We start from the raw sequence: 22,022 nt of genomic DNA, 5'->3' as shown, positions 1-22,022 counted from the left end.
GGGGTTCAGAGAGGAAGCTTTTGCCCGACGAAAAGAAGCCAGTGGAAGGACCTGGAGCGGTCTCAACCCAGGGAACGACACACCCGGTTAGAAATATGTCAGAGAAACGAAGAAGAGAATCATGAACCCAGAAGAAAGAAAGAAGCACCTCGAGAACGAGGGCGAGCCAGGGGGGAGGTAGACCGAGAGGATGGGGAGAGAGCGAGGGGAGAGAGAGAGAGTTGCGTATGTTCGAGCCATGACATCTCGGTCCATGTCAACCGCCCCAATCGGGTTTAGCCAAACACCTCAGCATTCTAGACCATTACTCATCAGCTCATCAACTCCGTCTACTACTTATCCTGCTTATACACTGACGGCACCATGACAACAAAGTCTACGGCCTTGCTCAGTCCCTACCAGTCAGATACTGGTAGCTGGAAGTTACTTTCGTCCCAACCGTCCTGTTATGGGTGACTAAGCTGGGGACAGCTAACCCACTGACAAGTTGATATCGCGTCGATCACGAGACAGCTGCACTCTACAAGAAGATGCATACAATTCGGCTGGTTAAGATTCCTTTCCACCAACTCAGAGGGTATCTGCAAAAGCTGAGGTCATCATCCTCAGCCACATCCGTGGTTGGATGCGGCCGGTAAGCCCATGAATCATCGTCACGCAAGGTTCCCGACGAAAGAAAACGGAGAAAACTCCCAAACGTCCTGTGCAACTTAATCAAACGTGATCTTCTGGCCTTGCGACTCCACAATAGCACCGCTGAGCTTCTGCACCGTACCCTCGTCGTATCGACTGTAGTCGGGCTTGCCCTGTCGGCCCTTTTGAGGCCGAGACGCCTGCTCTTCGCCGTCGGCGACCTCCCTAATCTCCGACTCATCCTTCTTCTTATTCCCCTCCCCGTCTTTGCCAAACCGCTTCTTATACCGCGTTGTCGCGTCCTCCGCAAATTCCATCCGCATCCGTCGGCCCAGCAGGTTGTTCACCCACACTCGTTTCTGTCGTGGCTTTTTTGCTTTCTTCGGGGCCGCGTCCTCGGCGTCGCCTTCCTCTTCCTCCTCCTCGTCGTCTTCCTGGACCATCACGAATCCCTTCACCGCTGCTTCGGCTGCAGCAAGGTCTTCAAACGTAACCCAACCGTACCCCTTGCATTTGCCCGAATCCTGAAACGTAGCGACATGGACATGCGCCAGCGGCCCACATTGACTAAAATGCTCTTCGAGGATCTCTTTCGTAGCGTCAAACCCGAGGTTCCCGACGAAAATGCGTTTGGAGGGCGCGTGACCCGATGCGACGCCCCCAGTCTGTCCCTCCTCCTGCGGCTTGTCCGGCCGACCTGAGAAGTTCTTCGCATCTTTGATCAAGACCCGCCGTCCCGAGAGAAGCTGCTCGCTCAGCCCCAATGCCTCCTTCAGCGCCTTCTCCGTGGAGAAGTCCACATAGGCAAATCCCTTGTTCTGGGGCTTGCCGAACTTCTCTGCGCCTTTGGGCAGATGTACCCGGGTGATCGTTGCGTCGGAGAACGAGCAGTGGCCGATGAAGAACTTGCGCAGGTCATCCTTGGTGATGGAGAAGGCCAGATTCCCAATCCAAATGCCGTAGTCGGAGCGCTTCTTGGACGCTTCCTTGTCCTCCGTCGGGGCGGCGGGCTTCACCTCGGTCGTATCGGCGGCGGCATTGGTGCCCTTCTTTTTGGCCTTGCGCAGGGCCTTCTTCGACGGCGGCTCCGGCGCAGACACATCGATCTCGATCTCGGGGCCGTCGGGGAGCTTGCGCTTTTTGTGGTTTTCTTCGCCAACGCCTGCCATTTTTAGGTCACAAACTCTGAAAGATTTAGCAAAATCAGTGATCGTAGAAAGAAGAGTGCAGATAGACCTGATGGGATCTACGTACGGTGACGGCAGGAAATTTTTTTAGAACCGGCAGAAACACGCCGCCCAGCCATCTCCGTGCTTGGCACCGCCCGACTCCATCTCGTCTTTCAACCGCCGGCCTCGACCTCGACCAGACACCGTCAATCCATCCGAATCCGCGTCCGTTTATCATCCAGAGCGTACTCGGCGAACCCTACGCGTCTCGTTTCCTACAACCATGTCACAGGAGGTCGGTGAACCTCGTCCGGGGGCGGAAACCCTCCCTGATGCGCCGGATCGCGCCCCTACCAAGCGGTCGTACCGGTCTTTCAAGTAGGCGAACTCGAGATGTCTCCGTCCGCAGCCAGCAGGTTGACCGTCAACAGGAAGAAATTCGCCAAGCTCAAGATCCAATTCGAGCTCCGCATGAAAGAGAGCGAGTCCCTGATCCGGGAGGAGCTCCGCATCCAGGACCTCTCCAAGCGGATCCAGGAGCAAAACGAGTACGTCTCTGCCATACCTCCGTCCTGCACGCAATTCCTAACCACCCCCAGCCAACTCCTCGAAGTTCTCATGGAATTCAACGAGAGCCTCCACGTCCCATCCGATCTCCGATTCGGTCTCAGCGCCCCAGGTGACGAAAGCTTCATGAACACGCCCGACGGGACACCCCCTGCGCTGCACGACGACCTCGCCGCCGCGAGCCAGCGCCTGAGCGATGCCAAGGCGGCGATGGACACCGGTAAAATCGACATCGAGCGCTACCGCGATCTGGAAGACGCCGTGAAACGGGGCCAGGCGTTTGCACCGCAGCTGCAGTATTCCGAGCTGAGGAAGGTCCCGCACACGACGCCGCCTACCGAAGAAGCCCCCGTGCCCGCCACGGGTATCCTATCGTCCAGCCTGGGCTTCCTCACCCCGGAACACGAAACAGAGTACTACCTGGCGATGGATGCGAAGCTGGGGGACGAGGCGGCGGCGCTGCAGCTCAGCCGCGCCCCGGAGAAGCCGTCGTTGGCCGAACGGGAAAGAGAACTGGCCCTGCGGAACCCCATCTCGGTGTACAACTGGCTGCGACGGAATCAGCCGCATATCTTTCTCCAGGACAACGAGGCGGCGTCGGAGAAGTCCGCGGGACGGTCCAACCTGCGGATGTCCAAGAAACCCCCTACCACTCAGCCCCGGAAAGACGACGATACGCATGATGAGGAAGGCTCGGTGGACGCCGGCACAGCCAAGGGCAAGCGTAAACGCGACGAAGACGCGGGGAGTAAGCCGAAGAGTGGCGGGAGCCGATCCCGCAAGAAGAAGGACGATGGCAGCGGCGGTGCGAAACGGCCATCGAAGAGGACATCCGGGGTGGGAGCGTGATGCGTTGATTATGGCTGTTCTTATCATGTATTAATACTTTTTTTTTTTCGTTCTATGAGACTGCGTCAAGGGTTATAAGATACATTCCTACTTGTACTGGGGAGGATTCACGTGCGTGTTTGTCATGTTTGCAGCCAAAAGTCTCGCCGCAGATTCCACGCCGACGATCCACCACTTCCATCTTCCACTCCCCAACCAACCTCACAATTCCTACAAACCCAGAATGGCCATTACCATTCTCCCTCCGGTCGTGGAGCACGCTCCCTACCCCGAGTCTGACCAAGACTCCATGTCCGTCGACTCGGACGGCGGAGTCGATCTCGGCGGAGCTTCCAGACCCAGCAAACGGCCTCGCCTCGTCGAAGGGACAGACATCAGCTCCGGGGTCATCACGCCAGGCGAGGTCGTAACGGACGACCCACAATGGATGCGGTAAGTGTCTGCTACTCTCCAGCGACGAACCCTACGTCCATGCTAACGGCCGCGCAGAGGCCACGGCACTTACACGAACCCGCTCTCGACGTCCATCATCGCGACGGTCGCCGGCACGGTGCAAAAGACGAACAAGCTACTCTCGGTGCAACCGCTGCGGGCACGCTACACGCCGGAGATTGGCGACCTGGTGGTGGGGCGCATCGTGGAGGTACAGTCGCGGCGGTGGAAGGTCGACGTGGCGGCGCCGCTGCTGGCCCAGCTGCCGCTGTCGGCGATCAACCTGCCCGGTGGGATTCTGCGACGCCGCACGAGCGCAGACGAGCTGCAGATCCGCACGTTCTTCAGCGAGGGCGACCTGGTGGTGGCGGAGGTGCAGACAGTGCATTCGGACGGAGCGGCGTCGCTGCACACGCGGTCGCTGAAGTACGGGAAGCTGCGGAATGGGGTGTTCCTGGCGGTCACGGGGACGGGCGGCAGTGGTGCGTCGAGTTCGTCGGTCAAAGGCGCGGTTGGCGCGGGCGCTGGCGCTGGGACGGGCGCGACGGGGTCGTCGGGCACCGGGGGGGTGGTGCGTTCGCGGCGACAGGTGTGGACGATCGACACGGCGAACGGTGGTGGGGAGGTGGATGTCATTCTCGGGGTGAACGGCTACATCTGGATCTCGAAGCATGCGGATGACACGCCGGCGGCATCGTCGACGACGGACAGTGTGTCGATCACGCGCATGGAGGAAATGGTGTCCAGCTCGATCTACTCCAGTCAGAATGACGAGATTCCGCCGCCGACCCGCCGGGAGATTGCGCGGTTGGCGCAGTGCATTCGCATCCTAGTCCAGGGGGGCGTGCGCGTGGACGAGGAGACGGTGATGGCGGCGTATGAGGAGAGCCTACAGGTTGATCTAGAAGTGGGAGACGATGACGAGGAGGAGCATGGCGAGGGCCGAGAGTATCTGGAGGGGACGAAAGCCGGCCGGATTCTGGAGATGGTGTTGAAGCGGTAGAGGGTGATATGCCGATGACTGACGATCAATGGAATGAGCATGTGGTATGTAAATGAATGCGATTGGCCTTGGCTGAAAGAAACTGAACGTGAAGTACCTCGGTAGTTGGGTGGTCTGGTTCTGTACTGCGTATACTTCGTGATCTTGATAACCTGAGGCCACCCATGGATCTGGATTACTCAGAGATCACGAGTTCACATCATCTTCTCTTCATCTTCTCTCCTCTCTCTCTCTCTCTCTTTCTCTTTCTCTTTCTTCTTCCTCTTCTTCTCTCCATCTTTCTCTCCCATCATCTTATTCCCATCATCTACCATGCATATCTGGTCCTTCCGCTTCTTCCTCTTCTCCACCTCTCCAATACCATTCATATAGCTCCCAACGCCATCCCAATCCCCCCAAACTATCCCCATCCATCCACTCTACACGCATTATACGACCGGCCTATATACCCTAGATTCATCCGGCTTATCTCGGGTCCCCCGTTCTCGTGCTAGAGAAAACTCTGTTCTGTCCCGCACTTCCACTACGTCCATTCTCTCAACCTCTTCCCTCTCCTACAGCCCCTCCTACCCAGCAAACCCAACATCAACATGCCGGATCTCCGTCGCCAAGTGCTAGAAAGCGGGAAGACCATCTCGCGCAAAGCCGCCTCTCGCGAAGGATCTCGTCGCACCTCCCGCACCAACTCGGCGCAGAATTCGCGCCATTCCTCCCGGAACGCCAGCAGACAAGCCTCCGACGATGAGGATGCCGGCAGTCTCAGCGATGACACCGCAATGAGGTATGTCCAAGCCAGCCATCTACTATCACCTCATTTGTCCCCGTCCCTCCGCATTTCCTTATCGTTCCTGTCCGTCACCGCGACGGGATGATGTCATCACCGCCCCTCCAACAAGAAAAAAAAAATTCCCCCCCATAGCTCCGTTTACTAATCCCCACCTAGTATTGGCTCCCTCGATGACCTCACCGACAACCCCGACATCGACAACAACAACTGGACGCAAGAACTCACCGATGTCATCCAGGACATCCTCGACCGCAAACGCAGCAGCGTGCTCAGCCGCGAGGAGAGCTACGCGGCGTTCTGCCGCCTCGCCAAAGGCCACTACATCGAGGAGCAGCTGCGCCGCAGCATGGGCGAGCTGATGGCGGCGTTCTGCCGCAGCGTGCGGCAGGAGCCGAGCGTCCGCGAGACGACGCTCGCGCTGCGGGCGCTCGAACTGCTCGCCATCACGGTCTTCGACGACACGATCTATGACAACGTCGAGCCGGTGCTGACGCGGGCGATCCGCGACTCGACGGAGCCGCTCGTCAAGGCGGCTGCCATCCATGCACTCGGCGCCTGCTCCATCTTCGGCGGCGCCGGCGAAGACGCCATCCAGGATCAGATGACCTTCTTCCTGGACATTGCCGCGTCGGACGGCCAGTCCATCGACGCGGGCGACGACGCCGCCAGCGTGACCGCCGCGCTGCAGGAGTGGGGGGTGCTGGCGGTGGAGATCGAGGATCTGGAGGGCGAGAGCGAGGACGCGGTGCAGATCTTCATGGACCAGTTGGACAGCGGCGACGCGGCGGTGCAGATCGCCGCCGGCGAGAACATCGCCCTGCTGTACGAGAAGAGCTACACGCCACAGGAGGAGGACGAGTCGTCGGACGAGGATGCTGCCGCCGCCCCCGCCGCCGCCCACTCTGATTCGGACGACGACGACGCCCCGGCCGACGGCCCGCGCCTCATCAAGCGCTACAATGCGTACCACAACACGCACGAGCTGGAGCAGCAGCTACAGGCGCTGGCCACGGTGCACACGAAGCGCATCAGCAAGCGCGACCGGAAGTCGCTGCACAGCAACTTCGCCTCCATCCTGACGACCGTCGAGAACCCGCGCCGCGGCCCCATGTACAACACCGCCATCGACCAGGACACCAACCGCCGGTACGGCAGCAAGCTGACCGTCAAGATCGGCCGGCAGGGCGTCATGAACATCGACCGCTGGTGGAAGTGGATCCGCCTCAACTCGCTGCGTCGCATCCTGCAGGGCGGCTTCGCCGAGCACTACTACCAGGGAAACCGCGCGGTGCTGGACAGTCTGCCCGTGATGGTACGCCAGGAGACTGGGGCGTCGTCGGACCGGTCGGCGGCGAGGAAGGCGGCCAAAACGCGCAATTCTCGCCGGTGGGCGGTGCACGATCACTCTGACGATGAGATGTAGATACAAAACATATGCGTTTAGGATGATATACAAAGAACCTGAGCAATCAGGACCCAGGCGTTGGTTGGGTATCAGTTACAATAATGATTAGGATAGTTATGAATTTCTCGTTTCTTAACCCTGCATCCAGCTGTAGTAAACAAAACTATGTTAGTATGACGAGTAGAACATGAGCCGATTTACTGCTACTTTCATTGCCCTGGCTCACCATGGACTACCGGACTACGGCCGTATTGCCGATGCCTTTACTTTATCCATAACAACAGGTCTCCAGGGTATAATCAAATAGTTAGCTGGATAATTCGGTTCGAGTTTCGGTGAGAAGACTGGTGACGGTAGGCAAACCACCCCAAGGTCTGCTGACAGAGCACAATATATATGTATATATATATATATATCTACGAGAACGGTACATACATCAAACACAATCTACTTCTCAAACACCGGCACCACCCCAGACCAGGTCCCTTTAGCCCGCTCCTCCCAATACCCATCCTTCCCAGACTTCAGCCGCCATACGACCTCGCCGTCGTTAGCGTCCGCCGCCTCGTCCGCGGGAACAAACCACCGCGGCGTCCACGACTGGCCCGCCGCCTCCATCTCACGGCGGCGCGCGCGCTGGCCCTCCTCCAGCTGCACCTTGAGCTCCTCGGCGCGGTCGACGTCGCCATCCTCGAGGGCGCGCTGGTCGGGCCGCAGCCGCGAGTCGGTCGCCGGCAGACGACCGTCCTCGATGGCGGTGACCTCGTTCAGGGCGGCGGCGAAGGCGGTCATCCCGTAGACCTTGGGGGCGTTGGGGACGAGGGCGCCGGCCTGCCAGATGGTCGGGCCCGTGGGGGAGCCGTTGCGGGACAGCTGCAGGGCGGCGGTCCAGGAGCCGACGAGGCCGAGGGGGAGGTCGCGGCCGGCGGGGTCGAGGGCCCGGGTGGAGACGTCCTCGCTGCGGCCGGAGAACATGCCGCCGGCCTTGAAGACGGAGATGGACTTGTGGCCGGAGGACTCGTTGGCGACAGTCATCTCGCCGACGGGCTCCACGTACTTCTCGCCAGCGATGATGTTGCGCAGGAATGAGGTGGCCGGCGACCAGCTGAAGTGCTCGCCGGTCGGGTGCAGGGTGAGGCGCATCTTGCCGTCGGTGACGATCTCGGCGGATTTGCCCCAGAACTTCTGCGAGGGCATGGGCGACTGGGCGAGGCTCCAGTCGCGGGCGTCGGCCTGGTACGCGAGCTGCACAGGGCGGTGCGAGACCTTCTCGGCAACGAAGCGGAAGCCGAGGTCCTCGCGGACGAGCTCGTAGGTCTCGCCGAGCATGGGGTTGAAGGGCTTGCGGAGGGCGCGCTCGCGCACGCGGTTGCTGGAGAGCGTGGAGAGCGCGTACGCCGTCACGTACAGGAGGCGCTCGACCGCGTCGGGCGAGTGCGCCGCCTTGTCGAGGAGGCCCGCGTATTCCATGACCTCGGCGCCGCGCTGGAGGAGCGAGAGGGGCTCGTTGGACGACACCGGCATGGAAATCTGCGAGAGGTCCTTGCCGACGTTCTTGCGCAGGAACCCGATCAGGCTGGGCGGCATGACCGTGGGCGCCGCGATCGTCGACCGCCGCCGCACGGGGTCGAGCGGCAGCGGGCTGAGCGATTTCGGCCGCGGCGGGAAGAAGGAGGAGTAGCGGTCGTCGCCCGCGGCCTCGGAGCCGTCCTCGTCGCTGTCGGAGGGGGCGTCATCGGAGACGACGCGGTCGTCGGATTTCTTCTCCTCGGCCGCCTCGTCGTCGCTGTCACCCTGGATCGTCAGCAGAGGGGAGCTGTTCCCGCCGTCGACTGCGTCGAAGAACTCCTGGGACACGTCCGATTCGAAGCTCATACGCGACTGCGCAGTCAAAGAGGGCGCCGCATGCCGGCGGGTCTTGCTCTCGGCAATCAACGAGGTGAATTCGCTCACAACGTTGTCCAGGTCGCGGAGGAGCGCCATGAGGTGGTCGTGGATCTCCTCCGCCTGGTCCGGATGGCTGGACACGCTGCTGGGTTTGCGCTCCCCGGTGAGGGATGCTGCATCACTGCCGCCCGCGCCGGATCCCGGCACAACCAGCTGGGAGGAGGACGACGCCATGGTGGTGTTGCGTTTGACGCCGCCAGCCGGGGTGTTCCCGCTGGTCTTGCGTTTCCAGAAGGGGCGTCGTTCCCGGGGGTCGGCGGACTCGACGCCGTTCGCATCAGATGGAGGATGCGGGCTGGGAGACCTCCCGCGGGGCCGGTCGTAGGTCAAATACTTGGGGTCGGTGTCCTTGGCCAGGCGGCGGACGGCATCACGGGACCCGGAGACCTTGCTCACCAGACTCTGGACATGCTCCCACTCGCGCTCCTCGGCCGGGTTGGTTGACACGCGCAACGACGGCACGCGGAGCAACGGTTGCTCGGGCTGGTGGAGTTCTTCGCCGGGGGTCTTGGACGATGACGCCTTCTCCAGGGCGCGCTTCCACGAGAAAAATTCTTGCTCGTTGCTGGCGCGGAGATGCCAGATCTCGGTGCCGGAGTCGATGGAGATCTCGCGAGACTTTTCGTTGCAGGCCACCGCGGCCAGGGACAGCGGGATCGAGCCGCGGAGGGCGGACGAGTTGCGGTCATGGTAGTAGGATAGGGTCGACGAGGTGAAGTCCAAGGAGAAGAACCGACGGGCCCAACCCTGGTGGCGCTTTCGACGCCGCTTATGGAGCACACCCGTATGGACGGACGCCGGGTCGATATTCCCCGGTTGGGGGAGGGCGTGGGTGACGCTATTGCCCCGCCGTCGCGATGCGAGGGGCTTGGGTTTCCCCGAATCCGACGAGTCGGTGCCGTGGGAAGTCATCGGCCCCCCGGCATGGGGGACCGGGGCCGACTGCGGGGGCAGGTCGGTGGGATAGGTGAGCAGCACGAGGGTGACGGTCTTAGAGAGCTGTTTGGAAAAGGTGTTGTCGAAGACCAGGGCATAATTGCCGCCTTCGGTAGAGGGGACATCGTAGGTGCCCTGCACGATCTTCTCTGCCTCACATTTCCCGACCCAGCGGATCTGTTTCAGGCCGATTCCGGTCAGCTTCTCGATGACGCTGGCGGAGGTGCCGTGCAGTCGCGACGAGGAGGAGTTGGCGGTCGCGGGGAGGTTCTCGTTGGAATCGGTGCTATGGGAATCGGAGGGGAGATTGCTGGAGGAGCCGAGGACGGCGGAGTGACCGGGATGCTTGAAGATGCCAAAGTTGAGGGACTTTTTATGCGGTTGGATACTCCAGGAGATGGTATGGCCGGCTTTGACGTTGACCCAGCGCACGAAGTAGGACTGTGAGGGGGGTTTGGGTCAGTGTGGGTGTTTTCCCCGGGGGGTATGCGGAATCACCTTGCTGTGGATCTCCAATTCCTCCATAGCGGCCATGATTGCAGGGAAGGAAGTGAACGAGGGACAATGGCAGGGAGACGTGATGAGGCTGCGTGGCCGGAGGGTCAGATCACTTCATCGGTTGAAGAGGGGAGAAGAGATGAGTGGAGGAAAAGAGAGTGTGTACGAATGACTCGTACGTGGGGTAGAAATGGTAGAGAGAGTCGAGTAGAAGTCGTGGAGAGAGTCGAGGAGAAGCAGTGGAGAGAACAGAGTGTAAGATGGAGAAGTGTAGAGAGCGTAAGACGAGTGTAGGTAGAGAGTAAGAGGTAAGAGAGATCTCGTGATCCGGGGAAGAAATGCTGACAGCAAAACAACTCCGAAATGCACCGAGGAATCCCCCGCCCTCCTTCACATGAATCCACGGCCCAGCGCATTTAGCTCTGCTGGCTGCTCCATATTTTTTTACCCATTCGGGACTGTCTTGCGAGATGAGGTCCGGAGGAGTTCTGACTGGTTTTTGGGTATGGTTCTATGTATAGTGGTGTATAGTGGTGGGAGTGTGAATAGCTTCAACCGTCCTCCATAAAGAAATAGAATAGCAACACGCATTGTCCCCCGTCCCAAAAAAAAAAAAAGGAAAAAATAAAGAAAAAGATTTAATTACACAAGTCGGTATAGAACCAGAAGAATCCAACGAAGAAATCAACCTTACAGACGCTTTTCTCCTTCACCGTCGCTTGCCCGCCTGCATGTTCGTAAAGAGCAGTTTGAATCCATTGCACAACGCCCGCATGTCTGGATACGGATTGCGTTGCAGCTCGTAGCCTTGGGGAATCACCTTCACCGGCCAGCTGTGCAATGGTGCCCGTTCACCCGCCTTGAAGCAGAGGAAGAAGTATCCCGCGTGCTTCGGGTCGATGCAGAATGCATACGCCGATCGCTTGGGGTTGGCCTTGGTATACGTCTCCAGCCATTGATCTAGCATCGTTAGTGCCAAAGCCACGGGAGGAAAAAAAAAAAAAGGGAAGTCCCCAATACTTACAGGTGGCGTCCCGGTTGCCGTCTTGATATTTCTCATGCAACGTCATCTCGTCCACCTTCTTGGCCATTGCCTTCACGTGGTTGAAGATCAGATCATCCAGATCGCTGTACGTGTAGCGTCCGCCCACCTTCAGCGTCCGGCCCACCGAGAACTCGTTCTCCTTGTCCAGCTCTAACACGTCTATGTGCTGGAAGATCCCATCGGCCACCTTCCAGGTGACCGCCAGATGGTCGGGTCCCTTCGACGACGGTCGGATCACCACATCGCCGCGACCCTGCGTGCCCAGGAACTCCTCCGCCTGCGTCGAGTTGAACGGCCGGAAGAGCGGGTGTTTGATCACCCGCATCGCTCGTCCACCGCTCTGCGTCGTCTCCTGCAGAGCCTCGCGGTCCTGTCGCTCCTGTCGGTCGTCCCACTCGTTCGGCATCCGGTCGGGTCCCCGGGCCATCGGCCGGCTCACTTGTTCCTCCCGAAGCGACACGTTACAGGTGAAGTTCTTGCGGTTCAGGAAGAGCACCTTGGCGGGAACCGTCTGGTGCGGGGCGTACAGCGCTCGCACCGGGATGTCATATCGATCCGTGAGCTCCGACTCGGGCACCAACGCCTCCACGCCGCAGTCCAGCTTGCCATCGATGTGGTCGTCGCTGACCCGCTTGATCGAGATCGGCACCACCATGCCTTCGGACAATGTGTCCGACGTTTCGCCCGTGAGCATGGTGAAGATCGCATCCGTGCTGAGGAAGGCGAGCTGTTTGCGCAGCTCTTCATACGGCCCTTGAAGTTCCGCACGGATCAGCTCCAGAGTCGCCCGCTTGCGCTGGTTCAGGTTCTTCTCCAACTGCTCCGCGTACTCTTCCAGGATCAGGTCGTTGACCCGATCCTGTGCCTGTTCGCGGAACAGTTTGCGGACAATCGCTCCCGCGCCATTCTCATCCGTCTCTGCCTTGATGTCCTCTTCGTCCAGTTCCAGCGCGTCCGCCGCCATCTTCCGCGCGATATCGTAGTCTTCGGGGTGCACCCGCGTGTTGTCCAGAGGGTCAGCATCCGGATCAGTCTGCTGGAAGTCGATATACAAGAAGCTGGCGCAGTTGTTCCACACCTTCACTCCCATAGCTGGATACTGGGCGTTGACACCCAACAGCTCGAAACGGTTGTTCACGACGCCACCGTTCATGTTCACGATCTTGAGCAGGTGCGCGGCCTTGCGCGGTCCCAGCCCACAGACATAGGGGAGCAGATTGGCCGTCGCCGTGTCGATCACCGCCTCGTTGATGTCGACTCCCACCATGTTGACAATGTCCACCAATGCCGTTTCCAGCTGCTTCATAAGGAGGTCCTGGGAGATCAGTTGCTGACCCGGCTTGAACTGGATCGACACAACGTCCCGTCCCAGCGAGGCATACTCCTTCAAAGGGCTCTGCAGGTATTTACCCAAGGCCACGCAGTAGTGCGTCAAGGGGGCAAAGCTGGGATGGTCTTTGCGCGCCCGCTCGCTGTGCTGATACAGCCGCGCCACCTCGTCATTGACAATGATCACCTCCATGGGATCACGGACCTCGTTGTTCATATCGTCCCGATACGTGGCACTCCGTATATCCTTCTTCTCGATGGCCTCGGCGAGGAGCTTATACAATCGGCGAGCCTCCGGGGACATGCCGGACACACCGATTACATCAGGCCGGCGGCGCTCAATCAGGTCCAGTAAAGCGTCCAGGTCCTTGCCATCGGCAATCCCGCGATCGACATCTCCCACCGACAGGTCAGTAAACTTGCCGTTCTCCAACACACGACCGTCTTCCTCGATGTAGGCCCAGTGGATTGGGTCTCGGCCAACGATACCAGACCCCGTCGACAACGTGAGAACACGAGGAATAGTTCCGATGACCATTCCCTTGGGCTTGTACGGAGCCTGATCCAATCGCTGGTAGAAGGCTTCCCGGCACTCCTTCGCCACGTGGTTCTCACATTCCTGACGGATGTTTTCCTTGACACTGCGGTTGATCAATCGTTCCAGCTTACCCAGGGCCATGTCCAGGACCTCCCGACGCAGGCCGTTCCAGGCATCCGCCAGTTCACTGTAGTTGTCTGATTCAATGTCGGGATACAGGCGCTGGCGGAAATTGTCGAAGTTCTCAAACCGGACCTTCACCTCAACCAAGCCTTCTTCTTCCGCCTTGAGCATGCGGAGGTACAGCTCCGGCCGCCGAGCGATATCACTGAGCTGCTGATTGCGTAGATATTTGAATTCGTAGTAAGGGTGCTGCTCATCGATTCTCCGCAGACCCTTCTCAGTGCGGAAGCAATCGACGGTACCACTCATGTAATACGCCTGCCGGACAACCTTGCGCATCTTCGGGCTCATGACAATTTCTTCCGCAAACATGCTCTTCGCGGCTTTCACAACGTGAGAGGCGTTGGAGAAATCATTGTCCACGAAACTGTCCGCCAGCTCGTCGGGTCGGTTGGTGGGGTCTTCGGTATACTGGCGACGGCCTTCTTTCAGAGCATTCTGCGCAAACGCGTCGGCCGTAATCCCAAAGGCATGCACCAGACCGTAGGCTTTTCCATTGCGAACGCGCTCAAAAAAGCTTTTGCCAGAGGCCTTACGCCGGTGCGAATCGCCGTTCGCCTCGCCGTTCATCAGGGCCAGGTCGCGCAGCTGGGACGCGTACTGGAAATGGATGTAATCCTGGACGTCTTGAAGCTCCTCCATGGTGGTGGCCACCGGAAGCAGCTCCTCTACTACCGGATCGTTCAGGTCGTGGATGCTCTGGATGTTGTCGTAAGTTTTCTGGATCGTGTTGCGCTTCTCCACCAGCGCCTTGAACTTGAGGTCGTGGTCAAAGATCTCCCACAGATCGGTCATGTTCAGCAGCTTCTCCGCCTTGGTGGTGTACTGGGATGAATCCGCATCGTAGCTGTCCGCAGGAACCTTGACGGTGTGGATAATATAGTCCTTCCGGTGATGGAAGATGAAGGGAACCTCCCAGTCCTGGCTGGAGAGGAATTCCAAGACCTTGGCCACGGAGCGCTGGAACGGCTCCCGCAGTTCGGGCTCGATGCGCTTCTTGAGGAGCATGAGGTTGGCGATCCACACAGCCTCCTCCCGGAACTGGTCGTCCGTCAAGGTGACATTCCGATAGGGCTTGCGGGTAATCTGGTGACGCTCGGGCTCGTCCACCGCGCGGATCTCATTATCCTCCTCCGTCAACATCTTCTCGGCCAGCTGCGAGGGTTCGAAGACATCCTTCAGGTCCAGATGCTTCTCTTCGTCCTCTTCCTTTTCCTCCTCCTGATCCTCCATCTCCAGCGCAAACAGGTATTCATTCCCGTCTCCAAAGGCCGCGCGCATATCCTCCAGCGCGTTCTCGTCCAAGCCGGTGGCCTCGGAAGCCCCCATACCGATGAAGCCTTTCTTTGCTGGACGGGCGATCTCCAGGTCCTCGCGCTCCCGTTGGACTTCTTCATCCGAAAACACATCCTCCTCGATAAAGTCTTCCATCTCATTCATTGGCCGGCGATGGACGGGACGACCATAGTCGCCGGCGGCTTCCTCCTCCTCATCGGAATCGAAGATGTCGTGGACGCCCTGGGACGCGTGGCGCGAATCGCGGTCTTTGTGGCCTCGCTTGAGACGCTTATACTTGGACTGGTTGCGATTAGGGAGTATCAGTTAGCCAGGACACCAAACGCAAGTAGGAAAAGGACGTACTTCGGCGGCAGCCTCTTTCATAGCGGGATTGAGTTCACCGATGAGCTCGAGATCCTCCTCGTCAAGATGCTCATCCTCGCGCTCGCGTTCCTCCCGTCTCCGTTTCCGCTTCTCCCGTCGGCGCTCGGCGCGTTCCTCCATTTCCTCATCTTCGTCGACGATGAATCCTTCCCGGACCTGGCATCATCGAAAGACGGTCAGCAAGTGTTCAGCCTGGAGTCGGGCACGGGAAGACCTACGGCGCGAGCAGCTTCTTCATCATCGTCGTCGTCCTCGTCCTCCTCACTGGAGTCATTGAAGTGATTCTCGGTGCCAGCACCCTCATGGACTTCCCCTTCATAGTCATCGGGAAGTTCCTCCTCGTTCTCGTCATCATCCAGCATGGCCTCCCCCTCGACCAGGTCGCGGGCACTCATTATGCTGACGGGGCGACAGATGACAGAAAAGGGATGGGATGGAGAAAATCAGATCCGTCCCAACGGAAGGAGACGGAGAAAAGACCGAGGCAGATACGCTCAGCCGGAAGTAAAGAGGAGAGAGAGAGAGGGGGGGAGAGATGAGGGAGAAGTGGAAGAGAGAGAGAAAGAGCAGCTGCTGTTGCTGCGGCCGAAGAGAGTGTGGCGTGTGGCGGTGCAGTCACGTGGGCTATAGACTGTAGAAGTACCAGAGTTGCTTATCGGATGAACGATCTTATAAATTTAGATGATTTACTCAGAGTATAGTGTGTACTGTCACTATAATATCTTTAAATGACAGATATGTTGAGAGGACCACTGAGGATCTACCTGGGTATGGTCTCGCATGCATTATATATCTAGAGTACATACCCAATACTAATACCAAATAGATATGTACCAGACATTCTCAATAGAAGCAATATCATGATATTATATCTATACCCATTAATTCATTCTCAATTCAACCCTACCAATATTATCCTGCATGACCATATCAATCATCAATCTGCGTGAGGTCTCGGCTGCGGCTGTTCTCCGCCGCATTTCCCCTCCACCACCAAACAACCATCACAACCACCACTACCACCACCACCACCTCTACAACTCCCGCCAATATCTCAACTCCAACAACCACAACCTCAACTCGTCACTCTTCAACTCCCTCCGTCCTCCTCCATGGAGCCCCATCGGATCTGAGCTCTTTCTCTCCCTTCCAATCCTTCTCTCCATCGGAAAAGGATCAGTCCGACTCCCTCCGTCCCCTCGGCGCTTGTCTGCATTTCTACGCCCATTTGTCTCACCACGCCGATTGCTCTATTTATACCCTCCAGCGCCTAACGCTGACAATCATCTCTTCTGCTTCGGTCCCTTCCGACAGGACGACAGTTCTCTGACCGTTTCTTCCTCGCCCCTCCTCTCCACTGAACCCGTCGGAAACTTCCCACCATGGCCGATCAATTTAAAGCCCGCACGTTGAAGAGGAAAAACGTCAAGGGTCTCGCCTTGAATGCCACCCCAAAGCCCCTCTCCAACCCCTCCGACGGGGATGCCCAAATCCCCGGCGCCATCGGCAACCTGGACAGTAACCGCACCGATACCCTGGAGATCGGCTTGGAGTTTCGTCTGGACCTGCGCAGTGAGGATCTGATCACGTTGAAGGAGCTGGGGGCCGGAAATGGAGGGACTGTTTCCAAGGTGATGCATGCTTCCACCAAGGTGGTGATGGCCCGAAAGGTATGCACTGTTTTTCTCCCATCCGTAACAATAGACCGAGTGCCCCCCTGACCATACCCCCCAGATCATCCGCGTCGACGCCAAAGAGAACGTGCGCAAACAGATCCTGCGAGAATTGCAGGTCGGGCACGATTGTAACTCGCCCAACATCGTCACCTTCTACGGTGCCTTCCAGAACGAGGCCAGAGATATCGTCCTGTGCATGGAGTACATGGACTGCGGGTGAGCCTGAACAATCCATAGTGGTCGCTTCGAACCTCCTCTAATCCTCCGCTGCAGCTCTCTGGACCGCATATCCAAGGACTTCGGTCCCGTCCGCGTCGATGTCCTGGGCAAGATCACCGAGTCCGTCCTGGCGGGTCTGGTCTACCTCTACGAAACCCACCGCATCATGCACCGCGATATCAAGCCCTCCAACATCCTCGTCAACTCGCGCGGCAACATCAAACTCTGCGATTTCGGCGTCGCAACCGAGACCGTCAACTCGATCGCCGACACCTTCGTGGGAACCTCGACGTACATGGCCCCGGAGCGAATCCAAGGCGGCGCCTACACCGTGCGCTCCGACGTCTGGAGCGTGGGACTGACCGTCATGGAGCTGGCCGTGGGTCGGTTTCCCTTCGATACGTCCGATGCATCGGCCGGAGACCGCGCCAGCGCCGGTCCCATGGGTATCCTGGACCTGCTGCAGCAGATCGTGCACGAGCCGGCCCCGAAGCTGCCCAAGAGCGACGCATTCCCTCCCATCCTCCACGAGTTCGTGGCCAAATGTCTCCTCAAGAAGCCCGAGGAGCGCCCGACCCCTCGCGAACTATACGTACGTCCTGCCCCCTTCTTCCCAGCTGCCCCCCCCGGCTAACCCTCACCCCCTCAGGACAAGGACGCCTTCCTGCAAGCCGCCAAACGGACGCCGGTGGACCTCCAAGAATGGGCCATCAGCATGATGGACCGACATAACCGGAAATCCTACCTGGCGCCGCCCCCGCCCAAGTCCCTCAAGGAGGACTCGCCGTCAACATCAACGTCGACGACAACGCATCCCAAGACGGCTCCAAAGCCCGGCGCGAGCAAACCCTCCCGCAGCCCGCAGCACTACACTCCAACGTCGGGTGACATCCCCGTGAACATCGCCAGCGATGTCTCCTCCTCCGCCGCCTCCTCCACCTTCTCCCAGCAACGGCCCTACCACCACATCCCCTCGAACCCGTCGCCCCGGCCGACCGGCCGTCCGACCCGCTCCCCACCGCCGTCGATCTCGCTCGAGCACCTGTCCCTCGAAACGAAGGAGGATGAGTCCGACTATCGACAGGGCCGGTGGCCGTCGCGCGCCCACCTCGTCGATCCGACCTCGTCGCTCGAGGCGCCCCGGCCGTCCGCTGCATCCCGCTCCGCCAGTTCCCACAACACCAAGTCGCGCATGCCGCTCCAGTCGGCAGCTGCTTTGCCGCTTCGCGTGCCGCCGCCCAGTGGTCCGCCGCCGCCGCCCCCGGTGCAGGGGAGAAGGCTGTAGAGGATCTACCCACCCATCTACTGATAGAAGCTGTCTGCCTCGCCTCATCTCATCTCATCACGTCATTCATATTTTCCTGTCCATTGTGTTGTTTTCCTGTTCCTGATGCGTTGACGCGAAGCACTCAGCACTCAGCACTCATCTAGATACAGACTTTCAGCACGTTTCCCTCATTTTGTCATCCATCCATCCATGTCCCGGACGATTTGCATCGGCAAGGCGTACTATACTATCCATTGTTCCCTGCTGCGTTTCTTTCCATGCGCCATTCCCATCATGTATCCTTCCTTCCGTTGTTCTGAGCTGGTATGTCTGTCTGTTCGATAGCAATTGTCTTCATGTCAGGGAAGCCCCCTTCATTTCATTCTAGCAAGACCACTATGATCGCGCAGGCTGGCCTCCTGCATCCTCCACCTTGTCATCTCACCGTCAGCTTTGATCTTTGAGCGCCGATGCAAAGAAACACAATTTGCATTCCATTGATGTATTCCGTCGAGCATTGGAGGATCTTCTGTTTGGATCGTGTGCATACAATCAACCCCTTCAAATTCAACCCCCATCCTTCTTCTCAACCTGCAACCGACAGACAACCACGGACAGACCTCGTATTCATTTAGATAGACATAGAAGAGTTAAGCGAAAAGAAAGGAAGCAATCGCACCACATGCATGCACTTAAACGAACACCAATCCGAACAAGAAGCCGCATCGCCATCCTCGATGGACAGCCAGGCGACCGATAGCACGAAAAACATGACCAACACAAATAGAAAAGAAACCAGACAAGTTCACCATTCTACAGAATCCTTCCATCCCCTCAAACCCAGAGCCAGCGACGCCAACAAACGCAAAGACAGACGCCAACCGTCGAGACCGAAACGAATAGATTAGACATACGTCGCAAGAATCCGATTACTTCATCGCCAGCTCGGAGCCCGCCGCCGAAGTAGCACCAGGCGGCGCAGGAGCGAGATTTGGCCGCGGCGCCAGTTCGACCATCGACGGTGACTTGCCACCGCGCGCACTCGTCGAGCCGCCACGGCCTGCGTTGCCGCCGCCCCGGCCATGAGGCGTGGAGGACGCGCCTGCCGACTTGTCGTCTGCAGTCTGACGGGGCTTGCTGGTGCGCGGACGGCGCGAGGTGCCTCCGCGCGACCCCGGACCGCGCAGGGGAAGGCCTGTCTCTTGTGAGATGGGCACTGCTGCTGCCAGGGGCACCTGATGTTGCGTGGCGGGAGCACGACTGCGGCCTCCCCGGCCACGGCCACGACCACGTTTGATGGTACCATCCGCGCTGGAAGAAAGGTTAGCGTTGTGGTGTCTAGAACCAGGGATGGGCCTGTTACATACCGCTCGACTTGGATTTTCTCCCCCTCAGGCACAAGAGGCCCGCTGTACACGAAAAACCCATCCTTGCTGGCAGCGGCCTGTTCCTGCCAGGCCATTTCGCTGTCATCGACAAACGGATCGTCCCGGTCATACTCCTCCATCTTCTTTCGGCGACGTTTCTTCTTGCCGCCCTCGGGTTCCACTCCATTTGTTCGTGAAGCCCCCGCTTCCCCGTCCATCTCGCTGTCGCGGTCGACTTCGAGACTGAGATCTTCGTCTGCACTCTCGCCAGCCGACAGCCCCCGACCTGATTTGTCGTTTCGCTCCAGCGCGGCGCCAGCGGCGGCAACGCGCGCCAATCGCTCCTTGTGGGCAGCGAGACGAGGGTGTAATGCCGCGAAGCCGTATTGCTCCTCTGCGAGGCGAGCAAAGTTGACAATCTTGTTCCCATGGCCCTGGAGCGGGACGTGGAGGATGATGTTGGGGGTTCGACGCGAATCACCCGGGCCGGCACTGTCGTCGACGCCGAAGAGCGCGTTGGATATCAGCCCGGAGCCTTGGGGCAAGGGCGGGGGAGCTTCCTTGGTGGGCCTGGGCGGCTTGGGTGACGCCGCATTGGATGGGGGCGCTGTCGGCGTCGGCTTGGGTTCTTTCTTGGGGGGTTTTGTGGCCGTTGATGGGGCGGGCGGTTCGGTGTCCACGTCCATGGGGGTGGGAGCCGGCGAGGGTGCCTGGTGGTGGTTCGACTTGGTCGATGCGTCCGCAGAGGGATAAGGTTCCCGCGCCGGAGGTTGTTTGGGAGGAGGAGCGGGACCGTTGGATGAAGGCTCGTGGGACGACGGGATTTGCGATACCGGGGGGTATGGGGATCGATGCGCGTAGGGCGACACCGGCTGGGCTGGTAGCTGAGGCGGAGTGGGAACAATGCCCGGGGTGGTCACCGGAGATGGAGAGTAGGTGGAGGCGCCATGATTTGGGGACGCATAAGGACGAGGAGGGTATACCGGCGGCGAGGCGGCGGTGGGAGGATCAATGATACTGGCGATAGCGGGCGAGGCACTGGCACGGAACGGGGGACGAGGAGAGGGAGGTCGGGCGGAAGGACTGAAGGTGGTGGAGGGAACCGGGGCCGGGGTGGGAGCCGGAGACGTCGTCGTCGTCGTCGTACCAAAGGCGGAGCGGATGGGATCGAAGTTCTGACCACTCGTGCGGGCTGGAGGGGGCGGGGGAGGTTGCGATTGAGGCCGGGGCGGCGGTACGGGCGGCATGGCCGAGTGGTATGGAGACGCCTGGGGTTGAGAGACGGACGGCGGCGTGGGTTGGGACGAGGATGGCATGGATCCTCCCGACTGATAGACGTGAGACGGCCGAGGGAAGGAATCGGACGCGGGAGGGCTTGCAGCGGGCGTTGAGGGTGCAGGAGCCGGACCGGAGGTGGTTGAGGGTGCAGCAGGAGCCCTAGCGGCCGCGGTGTCGATGTTCTGGTCGGACGAAGATGGTTCCAACTTGGGCTTCTTGCGTGTATGGGACGAATTGGACGGGTTGGTGGCGGTAGACGTGGAGGAGGATTTGTCTCTCTGACGACGACTGCCCCGTTTGGGCTCCTTCTGGTCAGGTTCTTTGTCTGCGGGATTCTTCTCCTTGAGATCGTCTTTCAGATTCTCCTTGTTCTCTTTTTCCTTGTCCTTTGATTTGGGGGGTTCGTCGTCCTTCTTGCGACGCGACCGACGCGGACGAGATTCACGAGGTTGAGGATCGCGCGACTGGAGATTGTCCTGAGCCGGCCAGACGGACGGCTCGGGGGACATGATGGAGAGGATCAGAGGGGGGACATGGATAGAAGGAGGAGGAGAGGAAGAGGAGATGAAGATGGATGGAGGAGAGATGGAGGAGGATGAAGGAGGTGAAGTTGATGGAGATGGAGATGGAGAAGAGGAAGAAGGAAGGAGGGAAGGAGAGAGAGAGAGAAAGAGGAAGGTGCGAAGTGGAGGAAGGAAGGAAGGAACACCAAAACGGCGATGGGCGAAAAGGGGTCTAAACGAGGGCGAGAAGAGGGAGTATAGACAGAGGAGGATGTCAAATAATTCTCTGGAGAATAGTATGCTGGAATACAGGAGACGTAGAATGGTCGGAGTCGCACGGCAGAAGGAACAGAATTATAGCAGTGTTATTATCCGCCATAATAATCATGTCTCATGATGAGTTTTCTCCGCAGGCGAACATGTAGTAGTTTAATCCACTAAGTACGGAGTCCGTCTTGACCTAATAGCAGCCAGAATATGCGGCAGTAGTATGGCGCCCTACAGTCATGGATATGCTTACTTGCCCCAGTACTAGCCTGATTATCTCTCCCATCAACTTCTACTACCCCCATCCTCCGCTCCCACCTCCACCGTCGTCTCTTCCTGTTGATATCAATCAGATGATTCGCTTTCCCGATCGGGCAGCATCGTCAGGTGATCAACTAACCCAATATGAACTAGCTCCGTCGCTTTAGCTTTTGAGCCGCATGCTGACTCAGCCCCACCTTT

At 58.9% G+C, this 22,022-nt stretch overlaps 7 protein-coding genes across 7 annotated transcripts; 3 read left to right on the top strand and 4 right to left on the bottom strand.

The window, feature by feature from the left end:
• Positions 1–369: 369 nt before the first annotated feature.
• BDV59DRAFT_176208 (putative RNA binding protein Rnp24) lies at positions 370–1,883 on the bottom strand. Its single transcript, XM_073689403.1, has one exon. The coding sequence runs from the start codon at positions 1,800–1,802 to the stop codon at positions 711–713; it is 1,092 nt and encodes a 363-aa protein (XP_073549078.1). The 5' UTR covers positions 1,803–1,883; the 3' UTR covers positions 370–710.
• Positions 1,884–2,085: 202 nt separating this feature from the next.
• Positions 2,086–4,810, top strand: BDV59DRAFT_207324 (exosome non-catalytic core subunit RRP4; the record flags this gene model as incomplete). The annotated part of the gene is made up of 5 exons (XM_073694982.1): positions 2,086–2,180; positions 2,234–2,350; positions 2,402–3,214; positions 3,441–3,650; positions 3,708–4,810. 5 exons carry the CDS (start codon positions 2,086–2,088, stop codon positions 4,651–4,653), a joined length of 2,181 nt encoding a protein of 726 aa, XP_073549077.1. The 3' UTR covers positions 4,654–4,810.
• A 30-nt stretch (positions 4,811–4,840) lies between these two features.
• Positions 4,841–6,972, top strand: BDV59DRAFT_176202 (IFRD domain-containing protein). The gene is made up of 2 exons (XM_073689402.1): positions 4,841–5,434; positions 5,597–6,972. The coding sequence occupies exons 1-2, from the start codon at positions 5,244–5,246 to the stop codon at positions 6,861–6,863; spliced, it is 1,458 nt and encodes a 485-aa protein (XP_073549076.1). The 5' UTR covers positions 4,841–5,243; the 3' UTR covers positions 6,864–6,972.
• Positions 6,973–7,292: 320 nt separating this feature from the next.
• BDV59DRAFT_201141 (oxysterol-binding protein related protein OSH3) lies at positions 7,293–10,262 on the bottom strand (the record flags this gene model as incomplete). Its single annotated transcript, XM_073693742.1, has 2 exons — positions 7,293–10,169; positions 10,227–10,262. 2 exons carry the CDS (start codon positions 10,260–10,262, stop codon positions 7,293–7,295), a joined length of 2,913 nt encoding a protein of 970 aa, XP_073549075.1.
• Positions 10,263–10,822: 560 nt separating this feature from the next.
• Positions 10,823–15,519, bottom strand: spt6 (chromatin-remodeling histone chaperone SPT6). Its single transcript, XM_073689401.1, has 4 exons — positions 15,202–15,519; positions 14,963–15,139; positions 11,251–14,899; positions 10,823–11,186 (listed from the first exon to the last, which is right to left on the bottom strand). The coding sequence occupies exons 1-4, from the start codon at positions 15,376–15,378 to the stop codon at positions 10,936–10,938; spliced, it is 4,254 nt and encodes a 1,417-aa protein (XP_073549074.1). The 5' UTR covers positions 15,379–15,519; the 3' UTR covers positions 10,823–10,935.
• Positions 15,520–16,365: 846 nt separating this feature from the next.
• ste7 (MAP kinase kinase Ste7) lies at positions 16,366–18,163 on the top strand (the record flags this gene model as incomplete). The annotated part of the gene is made up of 4 exons (XM_073692085.1): positions 16,366–16,653; positions 16,718–16,875; positions 16,933–17,470; positions 17,528–18,163. 4 exons carry the CDS (start codon positions 16,366–16,368, stop codon positions 18,161–18,163), a joined length of 1,620 nt encoding a protein of 539 aa, XP_073549073.1.
• A 911-nt stretch (positions 18,164–19,074) lies between these two features.
• On the bottom strand, positions 19,075–21,299 carry BDV59DRAFT_201138 (uncharacterized protein; the record flags this gene model as incomplete). Its single annotated transcript, XM_073693741.1, has 2 exons — positions 19,075–19,456; positions 19,513–21,299. 2 exons carry the CDS (start codon positions 21,297–21,299, stop codon positions 19,075–19,077), a joined length of 2,169 nt encoding a protein of 722 aa, XP_073549072.1.
• Between the last annotated feature and the right edge of the window lie 723 nt (positions 21,300–22,022).

This window comes from Aspergillus ambiguus, assembly GCF_047715705.1.
Source record: "Aspergillus ambiguus strain CBS 117.58 unplaced genomic scaffold BDV59scaffold_11, whole genome shotgun sequence".
In the NCBI taxonomy this organism is placed as follows: domain Eukaryota; kingdom Fungi; phylum Ascomycota; class Eurotiomycetes; order Eurotiales; family Aspergillaceae; genus Aspergillus; species Aspergillus ambiguus.
This window is presented reverse-complemented; position numbering and strand designations above follow the sequence as displayed.

What these genes read in the sequence shown, in the direction of transcription:
- BDV59DRAFT_176208 (XM_073689403.1), bottom strand. Translation starts at nt 1,802, where the DNA reads ATGGCAGGCGTTGGCGAAGAAAACCACAAAAAGCGCAAGCTCCCCGAC.
- BDV59DRAFT_176202 (XM_073689402.1), top strand. Translation starts at nt 5,244, where the DNA reads ATGCCGGATCTCCGTCGCCAAGTGCTAGAAAGCGGGAAGACCATCTCG. An exon ending in AGCGATGACACCGCAATGAG is followed by an intron (nt 5,435 to 5,596) that starts GTATGTCCAAGC and finishes ATCCCCACCTAG; the next exon opens with TATTGGCTCCCTCGATGACC.
- spt6 (XM_073689401.1), bottom strand. Translation starts at nt 15,378, where the DNA reads ATGAGTGCCCGCGACCTGGTCGAGGGGGAGGCCATGCTGGATGATGAC. An exon ending in ATGAAGAAGCTGCTCGCGCC is followed by an intron (nt 15,140 to 15,201) that starts GTAGGTCTTCCC and finishes CGATGATGCCAG; the next exon opens with GTCCGGGAAGGATTCATCGT. An exon ending in TGAAAGAGGCTGCCGCCGAA is followed by an intron (nt 14,900 to 14,962) that starts GTACGTCCTTTT and finishes AATCGCAACCAG; the next exon opens with TCCAAGTATAAGCGTCTCAA.